Source organism: Lepus europaeus, chromosome 12 (genome assembly GCF_033115175.1).
Source record: "Lepus europaeus isolate LE1 chromosome 12, mLepTim1.pri, whole genome shotgun sequence".
NCBI lineage: Eukaryota > Metazoa > Chordata > Mammalia > Lagomorpha > Leporidae > Lepus > Lepus europaeus.
Genome location: NC_084838.1, coordinates 1276510 through 1295706, shown reverse-complemented (window position 1 = coordinate 1295706; position 19197 = coordinate 1276510). Strand labels below are relative to the sequence as shown.

General features: G+C 64.5%; 1 protein-coding gene across 1 annotated transcript in view; it reads left to right on the top strand.

Moving 5' to 3' along the window:
• Positions 1-19197, top strand: part of CAMSAP1 (calmodulin regulated spectrin associated protein 1) — a 53780-nt gene that overhangs the window by 10283 nt on the left and 24300 nt on the right. The window contains 2 exon segments of the mRNA XM_062207240.1: positions 10096-10358; positions 10969-11130. Coding sequence (XP_062063224.1) covers positions 10096-10358; positions 10969-11130 — 425 coding nt within the window.

Here is a 19197-nt window from a genome sequence, read left to right as displayed (position 1 = left end):
GCCCAGACCCCGCCCTCTCTCCAGTCCTGCCCAGACCCCGCCCTCCTCTGCAGTCCTGCCCAGACCCCGCCCTCCTCTCCAGTCCTGCCCAGACCCCGCCCTCTCTCCAGCCCTGCCCAGACCCCGCCCTCTCTCCAGCCCTGCCCAGACCCCGCCCCCTCTCCAGCCCTGCCCAGACCTCGCCCTCCTCTCCAGTCCTGCCCAGACCCCGCCCTCCTCTCCAGTCCTGCCCAGACCCCACCCTCCTCTTCTGGTCCTGCCCAGACCCCGCCCTCCTCTCCAGTCCTGCCCAGACCCCGCCCTCCTCTCCAGTCCTGCCCAGACCCCGCCCTCCTCTCCAGTCCTGCCCAGACCTCGCCCCCTCTCCAGTCCTGCCCAGACCCCGCCCTCTCTCCAGCCCTGCCCAGACCCCGCCCTCTCTCCAGTCCTGCCCAGACCCCGCCGTCCTCTGCAGTCCTGCCCAGACCCCGCCCTCCTCTCCAGCCCTGCCCAGACCCCACCCTCCTCTTCTGGTCCTGCCCAGACCCCGCCCCCCTCTCCAGCCCTGGCCCAGACCCCGCCCCCCTCTCCAGCCCTGGCCCAGACCCCGCCCTCTCTCCAGCCCTGCCCAGACCCCGCCCTCTCTCCAGCCCTGCCCAGACCCCGCCCTCTCTCCAGCCCTGCCCAGACCCCGCCCCCCTCTCCAGTCCTGCCCAGACCCCGCCCTCTCTCCAGCCCTGCCCAGACCCCGCCCTCTCTCCAGCCCTGCCCAGACCCCGCCCCCCTCTCCAGTCCTGCCCAGACCCCGCCCTCCTCTCCAGCCCTGCCCAGACCCCACCCTCCTCTTCTGGTCCTGCCCAGACCCCGCCCTCTCTCCAGCCCTGCCCAGACCCCGCCCTCTCTCCAGCCCTGCCCAGACCCCGCCCTCTCTCCAGCCCTGCCCAGACCTCGCCCCCTCTCCAGTCCTGCCCAGACCCCGCCCTCCTCTCCAGTCCTGCCCAGACCCCGCCCTCCTCTCCAGTCCTGCCCAGACCCCGCCCTCTCTCCAGCCCTGCCCAGACCCCGCCCTCTCTCCAGCCCTGCCCAGACCTCGCCCCCTCTCCAGCCCTGGCCCAGACCCCGCCCTCTCTCCAGCCCTGCCCAGACCCCGCCCCCCTCTCCAGTCCTGCCCAGACCCCGCCCTCTCTCCAGCCCTGCCCAGACCCCGCCCTCTCTCCAGCCCTGCCCAGACCTCGCCCCCTCTCCAGTCCTGCCAGACCCCGCCCTCCTCTCCAGTCCTGCCCAGACCCCGCCCTCCTCTCCAGTCCTGCCCAGACCCCGCCCTCCTCTCCAGTCCTGCCCAGACCCCGCCCCCCTCTCTCCAGTCCTGCCCAGACCCCGCCCTCCTCTCCAGTCCTGGCCCAGACCCCGCCCCCTCTCCAGTCCTGCCCAGACCCCGCCCTCCTCTCTAGCCCTGCCCAGACCCCGCCCTCCTCTCCAGTCCTGGCCCAGACCCCGCCCCCTCTCCCTCGCTCAGCGTTGCCTGTCAGCCCTGAGCTGGGTCCAGACCTGTGGTTGTGCTCACGGCAGGGGAGCAGGAGAGACGTCTCTGCTGCCCCGCTCTGAACCCCCTGGACCCCACCCCGACTGCTGTGGACTTGGGGTTTCCATGGTCTCTGGGCGCTGTGTCGACGCCCTCGGTCCTGAGCTGGTTTGTGAGTTCTGCGGCCCTGGGGATCTCCGTTCCCGTGTCTGCGCCCGCCCAGTCGTGTCCGCCTCTGTCTCCGCAGTCTCCACGCGCTCCGGTGCGCCGGCGTGTGGCCCGCAGTCCGCTGTGCACCGTGCTCTGCGCTAGAGGCTCTGTTCTGGCTCTCGTAGCTCCTGCCTGACTGCGCGTGCCTCTCCTTCCTTGCTTTCTGAGGCGGGGCCCCGGGGGCCTGTGTCTCCGTCTGTGGTTTCCCTGTGTGACTGCCGTGCCCCAGCCGTGGGGGGCGAGGTGCTGCTCTGCGCCGCGCCTGGGCGGATCCCTGATGGCTGCTCTCGGCAAGCCCCCGTGGGGTCCACGGCGAAGCCCGCGTCTGCCACGTTTCCCAGTTCTTAGTCCTCACGAGGCCCACTTTCCGGGGTGCTGAGCTCGGCGTCTGGGCCGCGGGGGGGGGTCCGAGAGGCCTCACTCGTGCTGCTCTGTGTGCCGATTACGGGCTGCGCTGGCCTTGTTCCCCAGCTGGGCTCAGCCCTCCCGTGCGGCGTCGGGTCTGCCTTGTGCGCGCAGCTCCAGGACCCCTTTCCGGCTCTCCGTCCCTGGATTTCTCCCGCCCCAGACTGGCTCCAAGGAACCCCTCTTCCTTCCCCTGGCCGGGAAGGAAGTCTCAGCTGTGCCTGCTGTCGCTGCCCACCTGGGCCAGGCTGGAGGGCAAAGGCGGGGGGATGGCCCCAGGCGCTGCCCACCGCAGCTGGTGTCTGGCCAGGGAGCCAGGGTCCGCCCGTAGTTCTGGCTGTCGGCCTGCCGCACAGCCCCGTGACCAGGGGGAAGGACAGGAAGCTCAGAACACCACGGGGGACCCCTGCGGGTGTTGGTCCTGAGGCTGTGCGGCTGCGGGTCCACAGTGCCCGGCGGTTGGGGCCTGGGAGCCGGCTCTGCCTCCCCGTGTTCGGCCGGCTCTCACCGTGATGTCTCGGCTGTTTGCTGGGTTTTCCCTGGGCACTGAACACTGTGTGTAAAAGGTTCAGGAGAACTGGGGGTGCTTGCTGTCTCCAGGGGGAGTTGCCTCTGCTTCCGGTTGTCCACTGGGGACACGGGCAGGACCAGGACCTTGCCCTGGTTTTGTGGGTCAGTGTGTCTCAGGCCTTGAGACTGGGCTGCCTCCCGTTCACTCCTGCTGCTAGGATCCCCAGCCCAGAGTGTACGGCAGGCCTGGGGCTGCGGTGTGGAGCCGCCCCTGGAGACGGCGGTCTCCAGCCCCCGGGGGCTCTCTGGATGCTCTCTCCCTGAGCCGCGGCCCCTGTGCGGCTCAGCCCAGCAGCTCCGTCCCTGCCGCCCTCCTGGCGGCCTGAATTGGACCGCGTCTGTGTCACACGCCCGTGCCTCGGCTCCTCGTCCCTGCTCGGTCAGGTGCAGGCTGAGCGGTGTGTGGCTTGGTCACACCGGCCAGCTCCTCCGACGGCTCTTGATCCAGACGAGTCCTGAGTGTGTGATGCTACCCGGGAGGGCAGTGCAGGAAGCACCTGTGCTGGGGGTGTGTGAGGTGAGGTGACAGGTGTCCTGCCTGTGCTGTGTGAGGTGACAGGTGTCTGCCTGTGCTGTGTGAGGTGAGGTGACAGGTGTCCTGCCTGTGCTGTGTGAGGTGACAGGTGTCTGCCTGTGCTGTGTGAGGTGACAGGTGTCCTGCCTGTGCTGTGTGAGGTGAGGTGACAGGTGTCCTGCCTGTGCTGTGTGAGGTGAGGTGACAGGTGTCCTGCCTGTGCTGTGTGAGGTGAGGTGACAGGTGTCCTGCCTGTGCTGTGTGAGGTGACAGGTGTCCTGCCTGTGCTGTGTGAGGTGAGGTGACAGGTGTCCTGCCTGTGCTGTGTGAGGTGAGGTGACAGGTGTCCTGCCTGTGCTGTGTGAGGTGAGGTGACAGGTGTCCTGCCTGTGCTGTGTGAGGTGAGGTGACAGGTGTCCTGCCTGTGCTGTGTGAGGTGAGGTGACAGGTGTCCTGCCTGTGCTGTGTGAGGTGACAGGTGTCCTGCCTGTGCTGTGTGAGGTGAGGTGACAGGTGTCCTGCCTGTGCTGTGTGAGGTGAGGTGACAGGTGTCCTGCCTGTGCTGTGTGAGGTGACAGGTGTCCTGCCTGTGCTGTGTGAGGTGAGGTGACAGGTGTCCTGCCTGTGCTGGGGGTGTGTGAGGTGACAGGAGCTCCTGCCTGTGCTGTGGGTGTGTGAGGTGACAGGTGTCCTGCCTGTGCTGTGTGAGGTGAGGTGACAGGTGTCCTGCCTGTGCTGTGTGAGGTGAGGTGACAGGTGTCCTGCCTGTGCTGTGTGAGGTGACAGGTGTGCTGCCTGTGCTGTGTGAGGTGACAGGTGTCCTGCCTGTGCTGTGTGAGGTGAGGTGACAGGTGTCCTGCCTGTGCTGTGTGAGGTGACAGGTGTCCTGCCTGTGCTGTGTGAGGTGTTGTCCCTTGTGTGCTGTGTCCTGCGTGTGTCCCCACCCTTGGACAGGGAGGCCTCGGGAGGGGCCTGGCGAGTGTCGGCTGGGGCTGGCGGGTGCTGCGTGCTCCTGCTTGAGTCCATGGCTGCCCTCTGCTCGGCTCTGGTCCCGCCTGTCCTGGGACTTCTCCTCGGTGTTCTGAGTGTGCGCCCTGGAGCTGTGGACGGCCGCGGTGTTGGAGTGGCTCTGTTGGTTCCCTCTCCTCTGACAGTCGAGGTTTTCCTGTTTATTGTTGTCTTTTTCAAGTAATTTCGAGTTGTGTCTCAGACATTGGGGGTGTTATGTGTTGAGACTCGGGGTCCCGTTAGACACCTGGCCAGGTTGGCTCGTATCTCTGTTGGCAGGTACCCTTGTGGTCAGGCCGAGGAGTGAGTCCAGGCCAACCTCTGTGGGCTACAGGTCACTGTGGTCCAGTCTTCAAAGCCTCTCTGGTGCTCTGGCCTTCCCACAGTACCGGGTGGAGCCAGGCTGGCGTCTGTGGGGTGCCCAGGCTGGCGTCTGTGGGGTGCCCAGGGTAGGCGGTAGCGGGTGCTGTGTTCCGTGGGTTCATCTCGACTGGGCATTGGTTGTTTGTGTTCCACGGCGCGTCCTGAGATCAGAGCTGTCTGACCTCTGTGTGCTCCCCAGGGCCATCCTGGAACCCTCCGCCCGCCTCCCTGGCTGTCCGGGACCAGTGGAAGGTGCTGGTGCTCCCCCAGCTGGTGGTCAGCAGCTTGGTGTCCGCTCCGTGGCACCTGCGTATCAGCAGCCACAGGCGTGGTGCTCACGGCTCCCAGGGCCGAGCCCCTTGGCGTCTCGCTGCAGGTGGTGAGCAAGCGGCCCCGTGGTAGCCGGGCGGGCCCCGCCGAGGGCAGGGACCCGGCACACAGCGCCTCCTGTCCTGCCGCTTCTCCACCCAGAGCCTGCCTGGACGCGTCCCTCCTTTCTCTCGCACTCACTGCCCGAGCCTGCGTGCGGGCGTGGAGGGGCCTGTCGGGTGAGCCGACGAGCTGGCCAGCTGGTCTCCTCTGGTCGTCGTCGTCGTCTTTTTTTTCTTTTTTTTTAAACGATATATTTATTTACTTGAAAGAGTTACAGAGAGGGAGGAGAGGCAGAGAGAGAGAGAGAGAGAGAGAGAGAGAGAGAGAGAGAGAGAGAGGTCTTCCATCCGCTGGTTCGCTCCCCAGATGGCTACAACGGCCGGAGCTGCGCCTGTCTGAAGCCAGGAGCCAGGTGCTTCTCCTGGTCTCCCACGCGGGTGCAGGGCCCAGGCACTCGGGCCGTCCTCCGCTGCCTTCCCAGGCCACAGCAGAGCTGGATCGGACGTTGAGCAGCCAGGACTGGAACCGACACCCACATGGATGCCGGCGCTGCAGGCGGCGGCTTTGCCCGCTGCGCCCCAGTGCTGGCCCCTCTGCTTCTAAACGGCCAGTGTCCTCGGGTCCTCCGCAGGCCCACGCTCCGTCTGAAATCCGCTCGTTCCTCAGGTTGCGTCTCCCGGGGCTCCTCCTGCACTGCCCCTCTGTGTTGTGTGAAGACTTCCCAGGGGCTTTTATTTATTTTTTTTTTTTTTAAGATTTATTTATTTCTTCGCAAGGCAGAGTTAGAAGGAGAGACAGAGAAAGGGAGCGCGGTCTTCCGTGTGCTGGTTCACTCCCCGGATGGCTGCAGGGGCCGGAGCTGGGCTGGTCAGGGAGCCAGGAGCTTTGGGGTCTCCCATGAGGACGCAGGGTCCCAGGTACCTGCACCGTCTTCCACTGCTTTCCTAGGCGCTTCAGCAGGGAGCTGGATGGGACGTGCAGCCCTGGGACGCGACCCGGCCCCTCTGCGGAACACTGGCAGTGTAGGCGGAGGCTTAGCCACTGTGCCGCGGTGCACGCCCCCCAGGGCCTCCTACCGGCTCTGGCCGAGAGCGTGGGCCTCCTCACCGTTGGTCTCCCCAACGTTGCTGTGCGTTTTCCAGCTCTCGCTGGTGCTCAGCGCGGGTTGAATGAGGAGTAGCCCTGTCGAAGCGCCGCTGGTCGGCGCCGCAGCACCTGGAACGCTCCTGGCGCTGCCGAGTCTGTTTCAAAGAAGAATGGGGCGGCCCAGGCTGTGGCCGTGGGGTTGGCGGCTGCTTGTGGCGCCAGCATCCTGTGCTGACTGCCCTTTGCGTCCGGGCTGTCCGTGTCCACTCCAGCTTCCTGGTCATGTGCTGGGGATCCAGGGAAGGGTGCTTTGGCCCCTGCTCCCACGTGGCCCATCAGGTCACTTCCTGGCCCCTGGCTCTGGCCTGACCCAGCTCTGGCTGTTTGGCTATTTGGGGAGTGAGCCAGCGGATGGAGGAGCCATCTGTCTACCCCTTTCTCTCTTGCTTTCTCTGTCCCTCTCTGAAGCTCTGCCTTTCAAATAAGTATTTTGTAACATAAAAATAATAAGAATTGCGCTCAGTGGACTGCAGGCGTTCAGAACTGCACGTCCAGCTCTTGGGGTAGCTGACTCCACTGCAGCAAGTTAGAGCTGGCCGGGGCCGTGAGCTCGGGGGACAGCAGCGCGTGCTGGGTGCTGGCCGGGGCCGTGAGCTCGGGGGACAGCAGCGCGTGCTGGGTGCTGGCCGGGGCCGTGAGCTCGGGGGACAGCAGCGCGTGCTGGGTGCTGGCCGGGGCCGTCAGCTCGGGGGACAGCAGCGCGTGCTGGGTGCTGGCCGGGGCCGTCAGCTCGGGGGACAGCAGCGCGTGCTGGGGGCTTATTATAGTGTGACGCTCTCTCTCTAGTAAATACATTGTTGTTTCGGTAGCTGTCTTATCCTGAATCTGAAGTTTATTTGAATTATTTGCATAATTCATCTTTTTTTTTATTTTAAAGATATATTTTATTTATTGGAAAGGCAGAGTTACAGAGAACGGTAGAGAGAGAGACAGAGAGGTCCTCCATCCACTGGTTCACTCCCCAATTGGCCGCAACAGCCGGAGCTGCGCCGATCCAAAGCCAGGAGCCAGGAGCTTCCTCCTGGTCTCCCATGCGGGTGCAGGGGCCCAAGGACTTGGGCCATCGTCCACTGCTCTCCCGGGCCACATCAGGGAGCTGGCCTGGAAGAGGAGCAGCCGGGACCAGAACCGGTGCCCACACGGGATGCTGGCGCTTCGAGCCAGGGCGTAAACCCGCTGCGCCGCAGCGCCGGCCCTGGCATGATTCTTCTTACTCAGTCTCATGTGATGGTCGTGTGAATCACTTCGCGTTGCTTCTGTGAACGTGGCCCCCAGGATGGCTCCAGGGGTGGATGGTGGGAGACTCAGCGGGGCCCCGGCTGCTGCGCTCACAGACTCCGCCTCCTGCACCTGCAGCCGGGCCCTCCCTGCGTCTCAGACGGCCGGCCCCCCGCTGGGCCGGTGTCCCTGGAGGGAGGTGTCAGCAGGCCGCTCTGGACAGTGGGGGGCAGGAGGGAGGGTCCCCACCTCTGGTCGCTGTGCAGTGAGGTAGGAAGTGGCCCCCTGCACTGTCTGCAGAAGCAGCCGGAGCAGGCAGGGCCGGGGAAGGGGAGAGGGAGCGGGAGCCGTCCCCTGAGGGTGAGGGCCAGGGAAGGGGAGAGGGAGCCGCCCCGTGAGGGCTGAGACTGGGGGGGGCGGGGAGGGGAGCGGGAGCCGTCATGTGAGGGCTGAGACTGGGGGGGGCGGGGAGGGGAGCGGGAGCCGCCCCGTGAGGGCTGAGACTGGGAGGGGGCGGGGAGGGGAGCGGGAGCCGTCATGTGAGGGCTGAGACTGGGGGGGGGCGGGGAGGGGAGCGGGAGCCGCCCCGTGAGGGCTGAGACTGGGGGGGGCGGGGAGGGGAGCGGGAGCCGCCCCGTGAGGGCTGAGACTGGGGGGAGGGGCAGGGAGGGGAGCGGGAGCCGCCCCGTGAGGGCTGAGACTGGGGGGAGGGGTGGGGGGGGGGGAGCGGGAGCCGTCCTGTGAGGGTGAGGGCCGGGGAAGGGGAGAGGGAGAGGGAGCCATCCCGTGAGGGTGAGGGCCGGGGAAGGGGAGAGGCAGCCGTCCCCTGAGGGTGAGGGCCGGGGAAGGGGAGAGGGAGCCGTCTGGTGAGGGCTGAGACTGGGGGGGGCGGGGAGGGGAGCGGGAGCCGTCCCCTGAGGGTGAGGTGTCGCGGTGTCGCTGAACCGGGGCCTCCCTGGCTCATGCACTCAGAAGCGGGCCTCGGCCTCCCGCTGCTGCCCCTGCCCGGCCGTGTCCGGCGAGGGCGGCTCCCTGCTCCCCTCCGTTCCGCCGCTCCGAGCCGAGCCGCTGTCCGTGGAAGCCCGAGAGGCAGAGGCCTTCTCGCTGTGCCGCGCCGAGGCCGTCGGTCCGAGCGCTCTGTCCCTTCACGGCTCCAGGCACTCCCCAGCGCGGCGGCGAGTCTGGCTGCGGCCACTGAGCCAGCGCGGTCTTCTCGGTCTTCTCCAGCCTTCCGGAGCTGGGCCGGCTGCCCGCCTTGCCCACCCGTGGATCCCGTGGTGACCACACGTGTACCCACAGCAGTGCGCACGGCGGCTGCGCCGGTTAGAAATGAGAAGGCCGGTGTGAAGTGTCGCGGTGCGGGGAAATGACAGGGAGCCACAGAGCCGTGACGGATGACTCAGACTCAGAAAATACACCTGTGGGAGCAGTCGCGGGCGCGGGGCCAGGCGGGGTTAGGAGTCACGTGGGCCGGCCTGGCTGGCTTGGGCGCAGCTCCACGTCCCTGGCTGTGTGGTGCCAGGTGCCGGTGGCTTCCTTCGGTCGCTGTCCCTGGCGCCGTTAGCAGATCGGCCGCTCTAGGAAGAGTCGCAGGTGGGACAGGGAGCAGCAGGGAGCTCACTGGGCAGTGTCGAGGGGAGCTGCCCCTGCCTCCGGCCCCGGGTATCCCTCCCAGAACTCCGGAACCGTCCCCTGGCGCTGGTGCCTGGCGCTGGTGCCGGGGAAGCAGTGGGCGCCCCCCACCGAGGACTTCGGAAAAGCCGCTTGGCCGCCATGTCGCTTCCCTCATCCGCCCACACACAAGCTCCCGTTTCCTTGGGCCCCTCTCACACACGTAGGCTAACAGCCTCTCGCCGGCTTACCGGAGATAGTAGACTTTGAACCGCTCGGGGCGGCGGGGCAGGGGGGCACACTGCAGCTACTGCGGCGTCCCGGGGCCTGAGCCCCCTGAAGGGCTGGGGCTCCTCGGGGAGGGTTTGTGTGTGGGGCAGCGCTGACCCCTGTAAGGCAAGAGGTACAGAGCTGGGCGTGCGCCCTGTAGAGGGGCGGGCTGATGCCTGGCCGGTGCTGTGCCCGGCGCAGGCCGCGGCCCTGGTGGGAGGCCGCGTGTGCCTGAAGCGTGCGGAGCCCTCGGCCGCGTGTGGGCTGCGGTTGGCCTCTGCCTCCTGTGACCTTGGCCGCTTCACTGTCTGCGCAGTTTCCCCGTCTGTAGCGTCGGCGCGGCCCCGGTCTCGCGTGGTCGTTGGGAGCGTCAGGCAGCCTGGTTCTTGTAGGTTCAGTGCCGCCCGCGACAGAGCTGGACAGAGGCCCCGTGCTGCCTGTCATCGCCGTGGTTACGGCGCAGCGGGTCTGGCTGTTGGGTCCTTGTTGTCGCCTTGGGTTCGGTCTCAGGAGGGCACTGGCCTCCCCGCAGGGCTGTGCCCGTCTGCCCGTGTGCCCTCACCGGGCCCACACCTGTGCGGTGCTGGTGCTGCGCGGCTGCCTTTTGTTCCCTGCTCACACGGCCGCGCAGCATGTGTGCGTCTGATTCGGTCGCCATGGCAACCCCTGGGCCCGGCTCCAGCTTTCCCTTGGGCTGTCGACGCCCCGGGACGTGCACACCTGCCGGCTGTGCTGTGCTTGCCTATGCTGCCCGCGTGGCCGGAGGCTGGGCACGTTTGGTGGAGCCGTCTGCCTGGCCCCTGTGTCTGGGGTCGCCCTGGGAGGTGCCCTGTGTGCACGTGCAGGTGGAGCGTGGGAGGACGGTGAGCGTGCGTCGCAGCCTCACGGTGACCTCTGCTTGTCCTAGACGACGTCCCCGAGGACCTCAGAGACCCCTTCTACAAGGACCAGTACGACCAGGAGCACATCAAGCCGCCCGTCACCAAGCTCCTGCTGTCTAGTGAGCTGTACTGCCGCGTGTGCGGGCTCATCCTGCCAGGGGACCAGGCGGCCGCCCTGCACGGGCACCAGGCCGTCATCCAGGCCCTGTCCCGGAAGGGGATCTACGTGATGGAGGGCGACGACACCCCTGTGACGGAGCCCGACCTCAGCCGCGCGCCCATAAAGATGGTGAGTGCCTCACGCTCCCCGAGCCGCGGGCTTCGATGGGTGGGGACGGAGCGGCTGGCGGGCGCTCTCCCACCTGGCGTTTAGAGGGCCATTCTGGTGCCCCTCGACGCTGAGCGGGTGGTGCCGGGGTCGGGCCTGTCCTGCCTGTGTTTGGTCCTTCATTGTTCTGTTTCTGTGAGGTGAACTGAAGGGCATAGGCGCCCCCTCCTTCCTTACTCTTTATTTTCATTTTTACGACAAACTGTGAGTCTGTTCCGTAGTCACAGCTTAACCCTCCGCCAAGCAGAGGGCGCACCGGGCGCGGAGCAGGCCTGTGTGCTGGTGAGCCTCTCCCCTGAGCACGCGCTGCCTCCGGACGGGGCTCCCAGGGCTCTCCGCGTCTGCACCGTGCGGCGCCTCCAGAGGGCTCTGCTGAGCCGTGGTCGCGTCCCGTGCTCTGTGGAGGCGCAGTCACAGCGGGCGTGGCTGGGCGCCGGCCGGCACACATCACCTGCCAGGGGACCCCCACCCCAGGGCACACCTGTGCAGCCGCTCTGCCTCCTGGTCACCCTGCTGGAGCCAGGAGTGCGGCGAGGGGCCTGCGGGTTCCAGCTGCTGCTTCTGCCCCCAGAGCGCCCACATGGCCATGGTGGACGCCCTGATGATGGCCTACACCGTGGAGATGATCAGCATCGAGAAGGTGGTGGCCAGCGTGAAGCGCTTCTCCACGTTCAGCGCCTCCAAAGAGCTTCCCTACGACCTCGAGGACGCCATGGTGTTCTGGATCAACAAGGTGAGTCGGCCCGAGAGCACTGGGCCTCACCGGGCGCTTCCTGGTGAGCGCAGGGGGCGTGGGAGTAGTGTGTGCGTGGGGATGCCGCACGTGGTTCTGCCGCGCATCCGGTATCCGGTGAGGAGGGAAACGGCGTCTCCTGAGTGCCGCTTCCCCGCCTGGAGGCCGCAGTGCCGTCCCCCGGCTCTGACCAGGGTCCGCTCGTAGTGGGGCGTGATCATCGCAGGTTCCCTCACCAGCGCTCCTTGGTCACTGCGAGACGGTGTCCAGGCAGGAGCGTTAACGCAGGGGAGTGGCAGGCTCTGTGGCCTTGTGGCGAGGTGGCTGGTGCGCTGCAGCGGGCCCGGCCCGAGGCACTGGGGCTGGGGGCCACGTCTGTACGCTCACTGAGGCCTCGGGGGCCCGTGCCGTCACCTCTGCTCTCGGGGGGTGGGCACACTCCCTTCGTCTTGGCTCACTGTGAGGTGGGGGAGAAGTCAGGCCTGGTTTTTGTGTGGACATGGGCCAGCAGCGCTGCCCCTGCCCGAACCCCACTGCCCAGGGGAAGCCTGGTGGTAGACGCCCCGCCCCACCTCCCGTGGCTCTCAGGGGGAACCGGGTGACAGTGCTGCTCAGCGGGGCAGGGGCCTGGGCCTGTGGCTGGCGTTCACATTTTAGCTTTTCTCTAATCCTTCTGATTGACCTTATTCTGAAAGAAATGAGGTGCGCACAGAGGAGGTTCGGAAGCCATAGGTGAGCAGAGGCCCAGAGAGGCCCGCGTCTCGCCCGCCGTGGGGTGGCGCGTGTTCTGGGACCAGGACGGAAGCCCCCTGCCCCTCCGTCAGGTCAGCTCGCACTCATGGGTGCAGGGGCCTCTCCCGCACGCTGCAGCCCGCAGCGGCCCCCGGCCTCCCGAGCGCTGCGCGTCCAGCGCCGTGGCGGGGCAGACCGAGCCGCCCGGCTGCGGGAGTGCTCGTGGTGAAAACAAGACGTGCGCCTGTTTTGTTTCTCTCTTTCTTGGCAAATCTGACCGTAAAGACGCCATCTTTTTTCTTTTCTTTTTTTAAGATTTATATATTTATTTATTTATTTGAAAGGCGGATGGCCAGCGGCGCGGCTCACTAGGCTAATCCTTCGCCTTGCGGTGCCGGCACACCAGGTTCTAGTCCCGGTCGGGGCACCAATCCTGTCTCGGTTGCCCCTCTTCCAGGCCAGCTCTCTGCTGTGGCCCGGGAGTGCAGTGGAGGATGGCCCAAGTGTTTGGGCCCTGCACCCCATGGGAGACCAGGAGAAGCACCTGGCTCCTGGCTTCGGATCAGCGCGGTGCGCCGGCCGGCTGCAGTGCGGTGGCCATTGGAGGGTGAACCAACGGCAAAAGGAAGACCTTTCTCTCTGTCTCTCTCTCTCTCACTGTCCACTCTGCCTGTCAAAAAAATTAAAAAAAAAAAAAAAAAAAGAAAGGCGGAGTTGCAGAGAGGCAGAGAGATCTTCTATCGCTGGTCCACTCCCCAAATGCTACCGCGGCCAGGGCTGGGCCAGGCTGAAGCCAGGAGCCAGGAGCTTCTCCTGGTCTCCCATGTGGGTGCAGGGCCCAAGCACGTGGGCCATCCTCCACTGCCTTCCCAGGCCATAGCAAGGAACTGGGTCAGAAGTAGAGCAGCCAGGACTCGAACCGGTGCCATGTGGGATACTGGCATCGCAGGCGGCAGCTTTACCCTCTGTGCCACAGCGCCGGCCCTCTACCGTTTTTGTACACTGCATGTTGGTATCTTTTTCCTGTCTTCCCATATGTGGATATTCTTAAGAAATACTTCCTAATTTGAAAAGTGGAGAAATGTATTATGTTTCTTCTTTCACTGGTAAAACTACAGGGGGTTGGGGCCGGCGCTGTGGCATACGGGGTAAAGCCCTGCCTGCAGCGCTGGCATCCTGTACGGGTGCCGGTTCAAGTCCCGGCTGCTCCACTTCCGATCCAGCTCTCTGCTGTGGCCTGGGAAGGCAGTGGAGGATGACCAAGTGCTTGGGCCCTGCACCCGCATGGGAGACCAGGAGAAGCACCTGGCTCCTGGCTTCGGATCAGCGTGGTGTGCCGGCCATTACAACCATCTGGGGAGTGAACCAGCAGATGGAAGACCTCTCTCTCTCTCTCTCTCTGCCTCTGCCCCTGCTTCTCTGTAAACCTGCCTTTCAAATAAATAAATCTTCAAAACAAAACCAAAACCTCCAGGGGTTAAGCTGCAGCTTGGGCCACCGGCGCCCCCTATTGGCCTGCCGCCGGCTCACCACTCTGCTTCGTGTCCAGCGCCCTGCGCGGGTGTCTGACGGGCTGTGCTGGCCGTGGGGGAGGCCGGGAGTGAACCAGAGACAGATCCTCTCTCTGTCTCTCCCCCAGGCCTCTCGCTCTCTCTTCTCTCGCTCTGCCTTTGAAATAAATTAATTAAAACCCAGCCCATGCAGTGCGGTGTCTTCCTCCTGGGTAAGTCACTGCCCCCCGCATCCGGTTTCTTTCTCCGGGGCGGGGCTGGGGCGCCCGTGCCCCCCTGTTGGATGAGGGTTCTCATCAGTTGCCACGTGTGTGTAAGTGGCCTCCTGTACTGGTCACCTGTGTAAGTGGCTTCGTGTATCGCCACGTGTGCCGTGTCTGAGTGGTTCACCCATGTCACGTGTGTGAAGTGTGTATAAGTGGCCTCATGTATTTGTCACACATGTATGAGTCACGTGCTTGTCACATGTTTGTAAGTGATCTCACGTATTTGTCGTGTGTGTCAGGTGTGTTTAAGTGGCTTCCCAGGCCGTCGGCCCTCTCTGCCGGGGACGTGGTGGGGTGGAGAAGGTGACCTTCAGGCGCCCCCGCGGCAGTGCCCGGCCCCCCCCCCCCGCAGCGTTTTTGGCTCTTGATTGGTGCTCGGTGCTCCTGCAGCCTCCACCCCCGTCTCGCCGTGCTGTGCTTGCACCGACGGTGTGGACGTGCGTGGTCAGACTTCGTCAGGCCTTCGCACACACGCTCCGTCCGTCCTGTTTCCAGGCCTCCTTCCCTCACCCAGGACTCGTGTTTGTCCCGTGTTTTCCGTGTTCTGTGTCAGGAGCATTTCCGTGTGGTGTTCACTTGGGGACCTGGGGCCTCCTCTGACGCTGGCTGCGGTGGGAGTCCCGGCTCTCCCCGTGGCCTCGGCCCGGGCTGCGCTGCCACCCTGTGCTCGGCTGGTCCTTGGCGTCTGTCCTGTAGGATGCGCTCCCCCGCTGGGTTCCTGGGTCCTCGCCAGGGTGGGTTCTGAGTTTCTCGTTCTTGGTGGTGTCGCCCAGGACTCTGTCCTGCCCAGCCTAGGCCGTCTGTGTCTGCGCCCGCCGCCCCCTTTTCTCCTCCTGGCCCAGACCTTCCAAGGGGGGCTGGCGTGGTGCCTGCCTGAGGAGCCTGGGACGACACACACCTGCACAAGCCCAGCCCGCCCCGGGTGGACAGCTGCTCTCAGCGCCCCTGGGGGTGCTGCCCACTGCCGCCTTCGGTGCCCTGTCCTGGGCGAGACCTGACCACCTGCTTCCATCTCTCCTTTCCTGGGTGCTCTTTTTTGTTGTTGTTAAAGATTTATTTATTTATTTGAAAGGCAGAGTTAGAGAGACAGAGACAGAGACAGAGACAGAGAGAGAGAGAGAAAGGTCTTGCATCCGCTGGCTCACTCCCCAGATGGCCACAACAGCTGGAGCTGTGCCGATCCGAAGCCAGGAGCCAGGAGCTTCTTCCAGGCCTCCCACGTGGGTGCAGGGGCCCAAGCATTTGGGCCATCTTCCACTGCCTTCCCAGGCCACGGCAGAGAGCTGGATTGGAAGAGGAGCAGCCGGGACTGGAACTGGTGCCCACATGGGATGCCGGCGCTGCAGGTGGCGGCTTTCCCCGCTGCGCCCCAGGCCGGCCCCTTGGCTGTTCTGAGTTTTACCGTGAAGCCACGCCGGATGCCATGCGTGGGTCCAGTTCTCAGATGCCTGTGCTCTGCAGCGTCCCGCACCCCTGGCCCGGGCGCTGGGTGAGTGTTGCCCCTCGGCGGTCACACAGCACGAGCTCATGTGTGGCTCTCGCCGAGGCGGGGCTTCAGAGCGAGACGGCGCGGTCAGATGGCCCTGGTGCGCGGGCTCCCCACGAGCGTGCTGTCTGGCTCCGGCGTCACTGGACCTTGCTGGGGACGCTCCGTGCACGACTGCGGTCAGCTCACCGCGTGGCCGCTTCGGCCTGGACACGGAGGGCGTCTGGAGGCTGGGGGAGCGCGTGCAGTGCACGGGGTCAGATTTCCTTACAGACAGACGCCGCCAGCTCCGCGTTCCCGTGAGCCGTGTGAAGTGCCCGGTGCCGGTGCTCCCTGGTCCCTGAGCCGTGTGACGTGCCTGGTGCTCCCTGGTCCCTGAGCCGTGTGAGGTGCCCGGTGCCGGTGCTCCCTGGTCCCTGAGCCGTGTGAAGTGCCTGGTGCTGGTGCTCCCTGAGCCGTGTGTGGTGCTGGTGCTCCCTGGTCCCTGAGCCGTGTGTGGTGCCCGGTGCTCCCTGGTCCCTGAGCCGTGTGAGGTGCCCGGTGCTGGTGCTCCCTGGTCCCTGAGCCGTGTGAAGTGCCTGGTGCTCCCTGGTCCCTGAGCCGTGTGAGGTGCCCGGTGCTCCCTGGTCCCTGAGCCGTGTGAGGTGCCCGGTGCTGGTGCTCCCTGGTCCCTGAGCCGTGTGAGGTGCCCGGTGCTGGTGCTCCCTGGTCCCTGAGCCGTGTGTGGTGCCCGGTGCTCCCTGGTCCCTGAGCCGTGTGTGGTGCCCGGTGCTCCCTGGTCCCTGAGCCGTGTGAAGTGCCCGGTGCTGGTGCTCCCTGGTCCCTGAGCCGTGTGAGGTGCCCGGTGCTGGTGCTCCCTGGTCCCTGAGCCGTGTGAGGTGCCCGGTGCTGGTGCTCCCTGGTCCCTGAGCCGTGTGAGGTGCCCGGTGCTGGTGCTCCCTGGTCCCTGAGCCGTGTGAGGTGCCCGGTGCTGGTGCTCCCTGGTCCCTGAGCCGTGTGAGGTGCCCGGTGCTGGTGCTCCCTGGTCCCTGAGCCGTGTGAGGTGCCCGGTGCTCCCTGGTCCCTGAGCCGTGTGAGGTGCCCGGTGCTCCCTGGTCCCTGAGCCGTGTGAGGTGCTGGTGCTCCTTGGTCTGGAGGGTGAACCCAGTTGGACTTGCAGGAGGAACCGCCAGCGTGTTTTGCAGTCGCCGCACCGTGTGGATCTGCCATGAGCCAGGGGGATCGCCGCTGCTGCGCTTCCGTGACACACGGTGTGGTCCGTGTTGCAGGGCTGGCCAGCTGAGGGCCTGGGGAGGGGTTGTGGTTTTGATTGGCATTTCCCTCAGGAGTTAAGAAGTTCCTGTGAATTGCCCTGTGAAATGCCTATTCCAACATCATACCTGATTTTTAGTTGAGTGGTTTGTCTTATCAATAAGAATTTGAAAAAAATACATATACATATATGTTCACGTATGCACGTGTGTGTGTCAGGTCATCAGGTGCCCCCACCATCCCACATTCACGTATGTGCGTGTGTGTCGGGTTGTCAGGTGTGGCTCCCCTCCCCCTCCCACGTTCACATATGTGCGTGTGTGAGGCGGGTCGCAGGTGCCCCCGTCCCGTGTTCACGTATGTGCGTGTGTGAGGCGGGTCGCAGGTGCCCCCGTCCTGCCCCTGTGTTCCGTGTGTGGAGCCCGTGGTGGCTTGTCCTTGGTCCTCTGTGAGGGCTGTCCCCCGCCCCCAGCTGCCAGTGCTCTGGAAGTGGGCGGTCTTAGCTCAGGTGTCCGCTTTAAGTCCGTGCTGAGAAGCCGTGTGCAGGAAGATCCCTCTCCTGAGGGTTCCCTTGGCTGACACACTGACCTGGTCCAGCCTCAGGCCGACCCCACGCCGTCCTGATGACTGCAGTCATGTGATACTTGAATTTGGGTAATGAGAGTCTTCCAACCGTACCCTTTTTATTAAAGAACAATTTGGGAGCCGGCACTGTGGCACAGTGGGTTAAAGCCCCGGCCTGCAAAGTCAGCATCCTGTGTGGGCACCGGTTCGAGTCCCGGCTGCTCCTCTTCTGACCAGCTCTCTGCTGTGGCCTGGGAGAGCAGAGGAAGATGGCCCAAGTCCTTGGGCCCCTGCACCCACGTGGGAGACCTGGAAGAAGCTCCTGGCTCCTGGCTTTGGATCGGCGCAGCTCCAGCTGTTACGGCCATTGGGGAGTGAACCAGTGGATGGAAGACCTCTCTCTCTCTCTCTTTCTCTCTCTCTTTCTCTCTCTTCTCTCTCTCTGGCTCTACCTCTTTTTTTTTTTTTTTTTTTTAAGATTTATTAATTTATTTGGAAGTCAGAGTTACACACAGAGAGAGAAGGAGAGACAGAGAGAGAGAGAGGTCGTCCATCTGCTGGTTTCACTCCCCAGTTGGCCACAACGGCTGGGGCTGAACCACTCCGAAGCCAGGAACCAGGAGCTTCTTCTGGGTCTCCCACGTGGATGCAGGGGCCCAAGGACTTGGGCATCTTCCACCGCCTTCTCAGGCCATAGCGGAGAGCGGGATCGGAGGAGGAGCAGCCGGGACTCGAATCGGTGCCCATGGGGGATGCCGGCACAGCAGGCGGCGGCTTTCCCCACTGCGCCACAGCGTCGGCCCCTGGCGCTACCTCTTTCTGTAACTGCCTTTCAAATAAATAAATATTTACAAAAAAACAGTTCTGGCTTCTCTCGGTCCTCTCCACGTTCACAGAAGTGCTGGGTCTTAGTCCACCCGTACAAGGAGGGACTGGGTCCGAGGAAAGGTAAGTGCGCCGCTCGCCCGTTCCCCAGCCTCCCGATCCCGGAGACAATCAGACGCAGCGGGGAGCCAAGTCTAGCAAGGACTCATTTACTTCCTGAGAAACAGAACCTTTTATAGCACAAAACTGCAGAGTCATTGGGGCAGGGCTAAGGACCAACCAATCACTTAAAAATTCACCTTACGGGGGGCTTTCTATAGGACTAGCCCTATGTCTATACACTTGTTACTAGTTTTGTTACCTCCCCTGATGTTGCGCAGCCAATCAGTTTTAGTGGTAAACAACTTTGGATTCCGCCCACCTTACTTCCCCTGGGCTCCATCATGTAACTAATTTCCCCACACAGAAGTAGGCATTAGCTTCTGTAAAACAGCAGTCTGGGTCAGTTTGGGCAGAATCGATCCGCAGCGAGTGTCGCTCCTCCGTGCCCAGCGTGTGCTTTGAGCCTGTCCATGCCGCGTCCTTGTGAAAATGGGAGAGGCCGACAGACAGAGCCAACACAGCTCCCCCTGCTGGCGCCCTGCCCAGGGCTGTGCCTGGCTGGAGCTGGGAGCTGGGAGCTGGGACCAGGTCTCCCACAGGGGCGGCAGGGGCACAGCTGCTTCCAGGAGGCCGGGGTCAGGAGCCTGGCCAGGCCCTCCGTGGGGACGCAGGCTTAGCTGGCCGTCACAGGCGCATGGGCCTCCCAGTGTCCCCCAGTTCTTTGTGTTTACCCCTGGCCTCTCAGGGCTTGGACTGCTGTAAGTGGCGTTTTCCTGATGTCCCCTCCAGGCGTCGCAGTGAGCGGGTTGTGTTGACTTCCGTTTGTGATCTCAGCAGACATGTTCATTCTGGCGGCGTTAGCAGAGCCTTGTTTTCAGGGGCAGATGCTGCAGTTCCTGGGTTTGGTGCCCAGCTCCGACTCCCGATTCCAGCGTCCTGTTTTTTTTTATAGACTTACTTATTTTACTTGAAAGTCAAAGTTACAGAGAGAGAGAGAGAGAGAGAGAGAGAGAAGGGGGGGGCTTCCATCCACTGGTTCACTCCCCAGACGGCTGCAACGGCTGCACCTGCGCCTATTCAAAGCCAGAGCCAGGTACCCCAGTATGGGATGTGGTGTCCCAGGCAGCCCCGTAGTGGCCGAGCAGACCCACATCCACCTCCGTGGCTTGGCGGGGCCGTGCGGTCGGGCGCGTGGGGCGTCGAGGTTCTGTTGCGGCTCAGCAGCTGCGCCTGCTCGTCCTGGAGGCGGAGCCGCACTTGGCGGGAGCAGAGACGCCGACACCAGCGCCGGCGCCGGCCTGTTGCTTCCCTCACAGGAGGAGGAAAACTC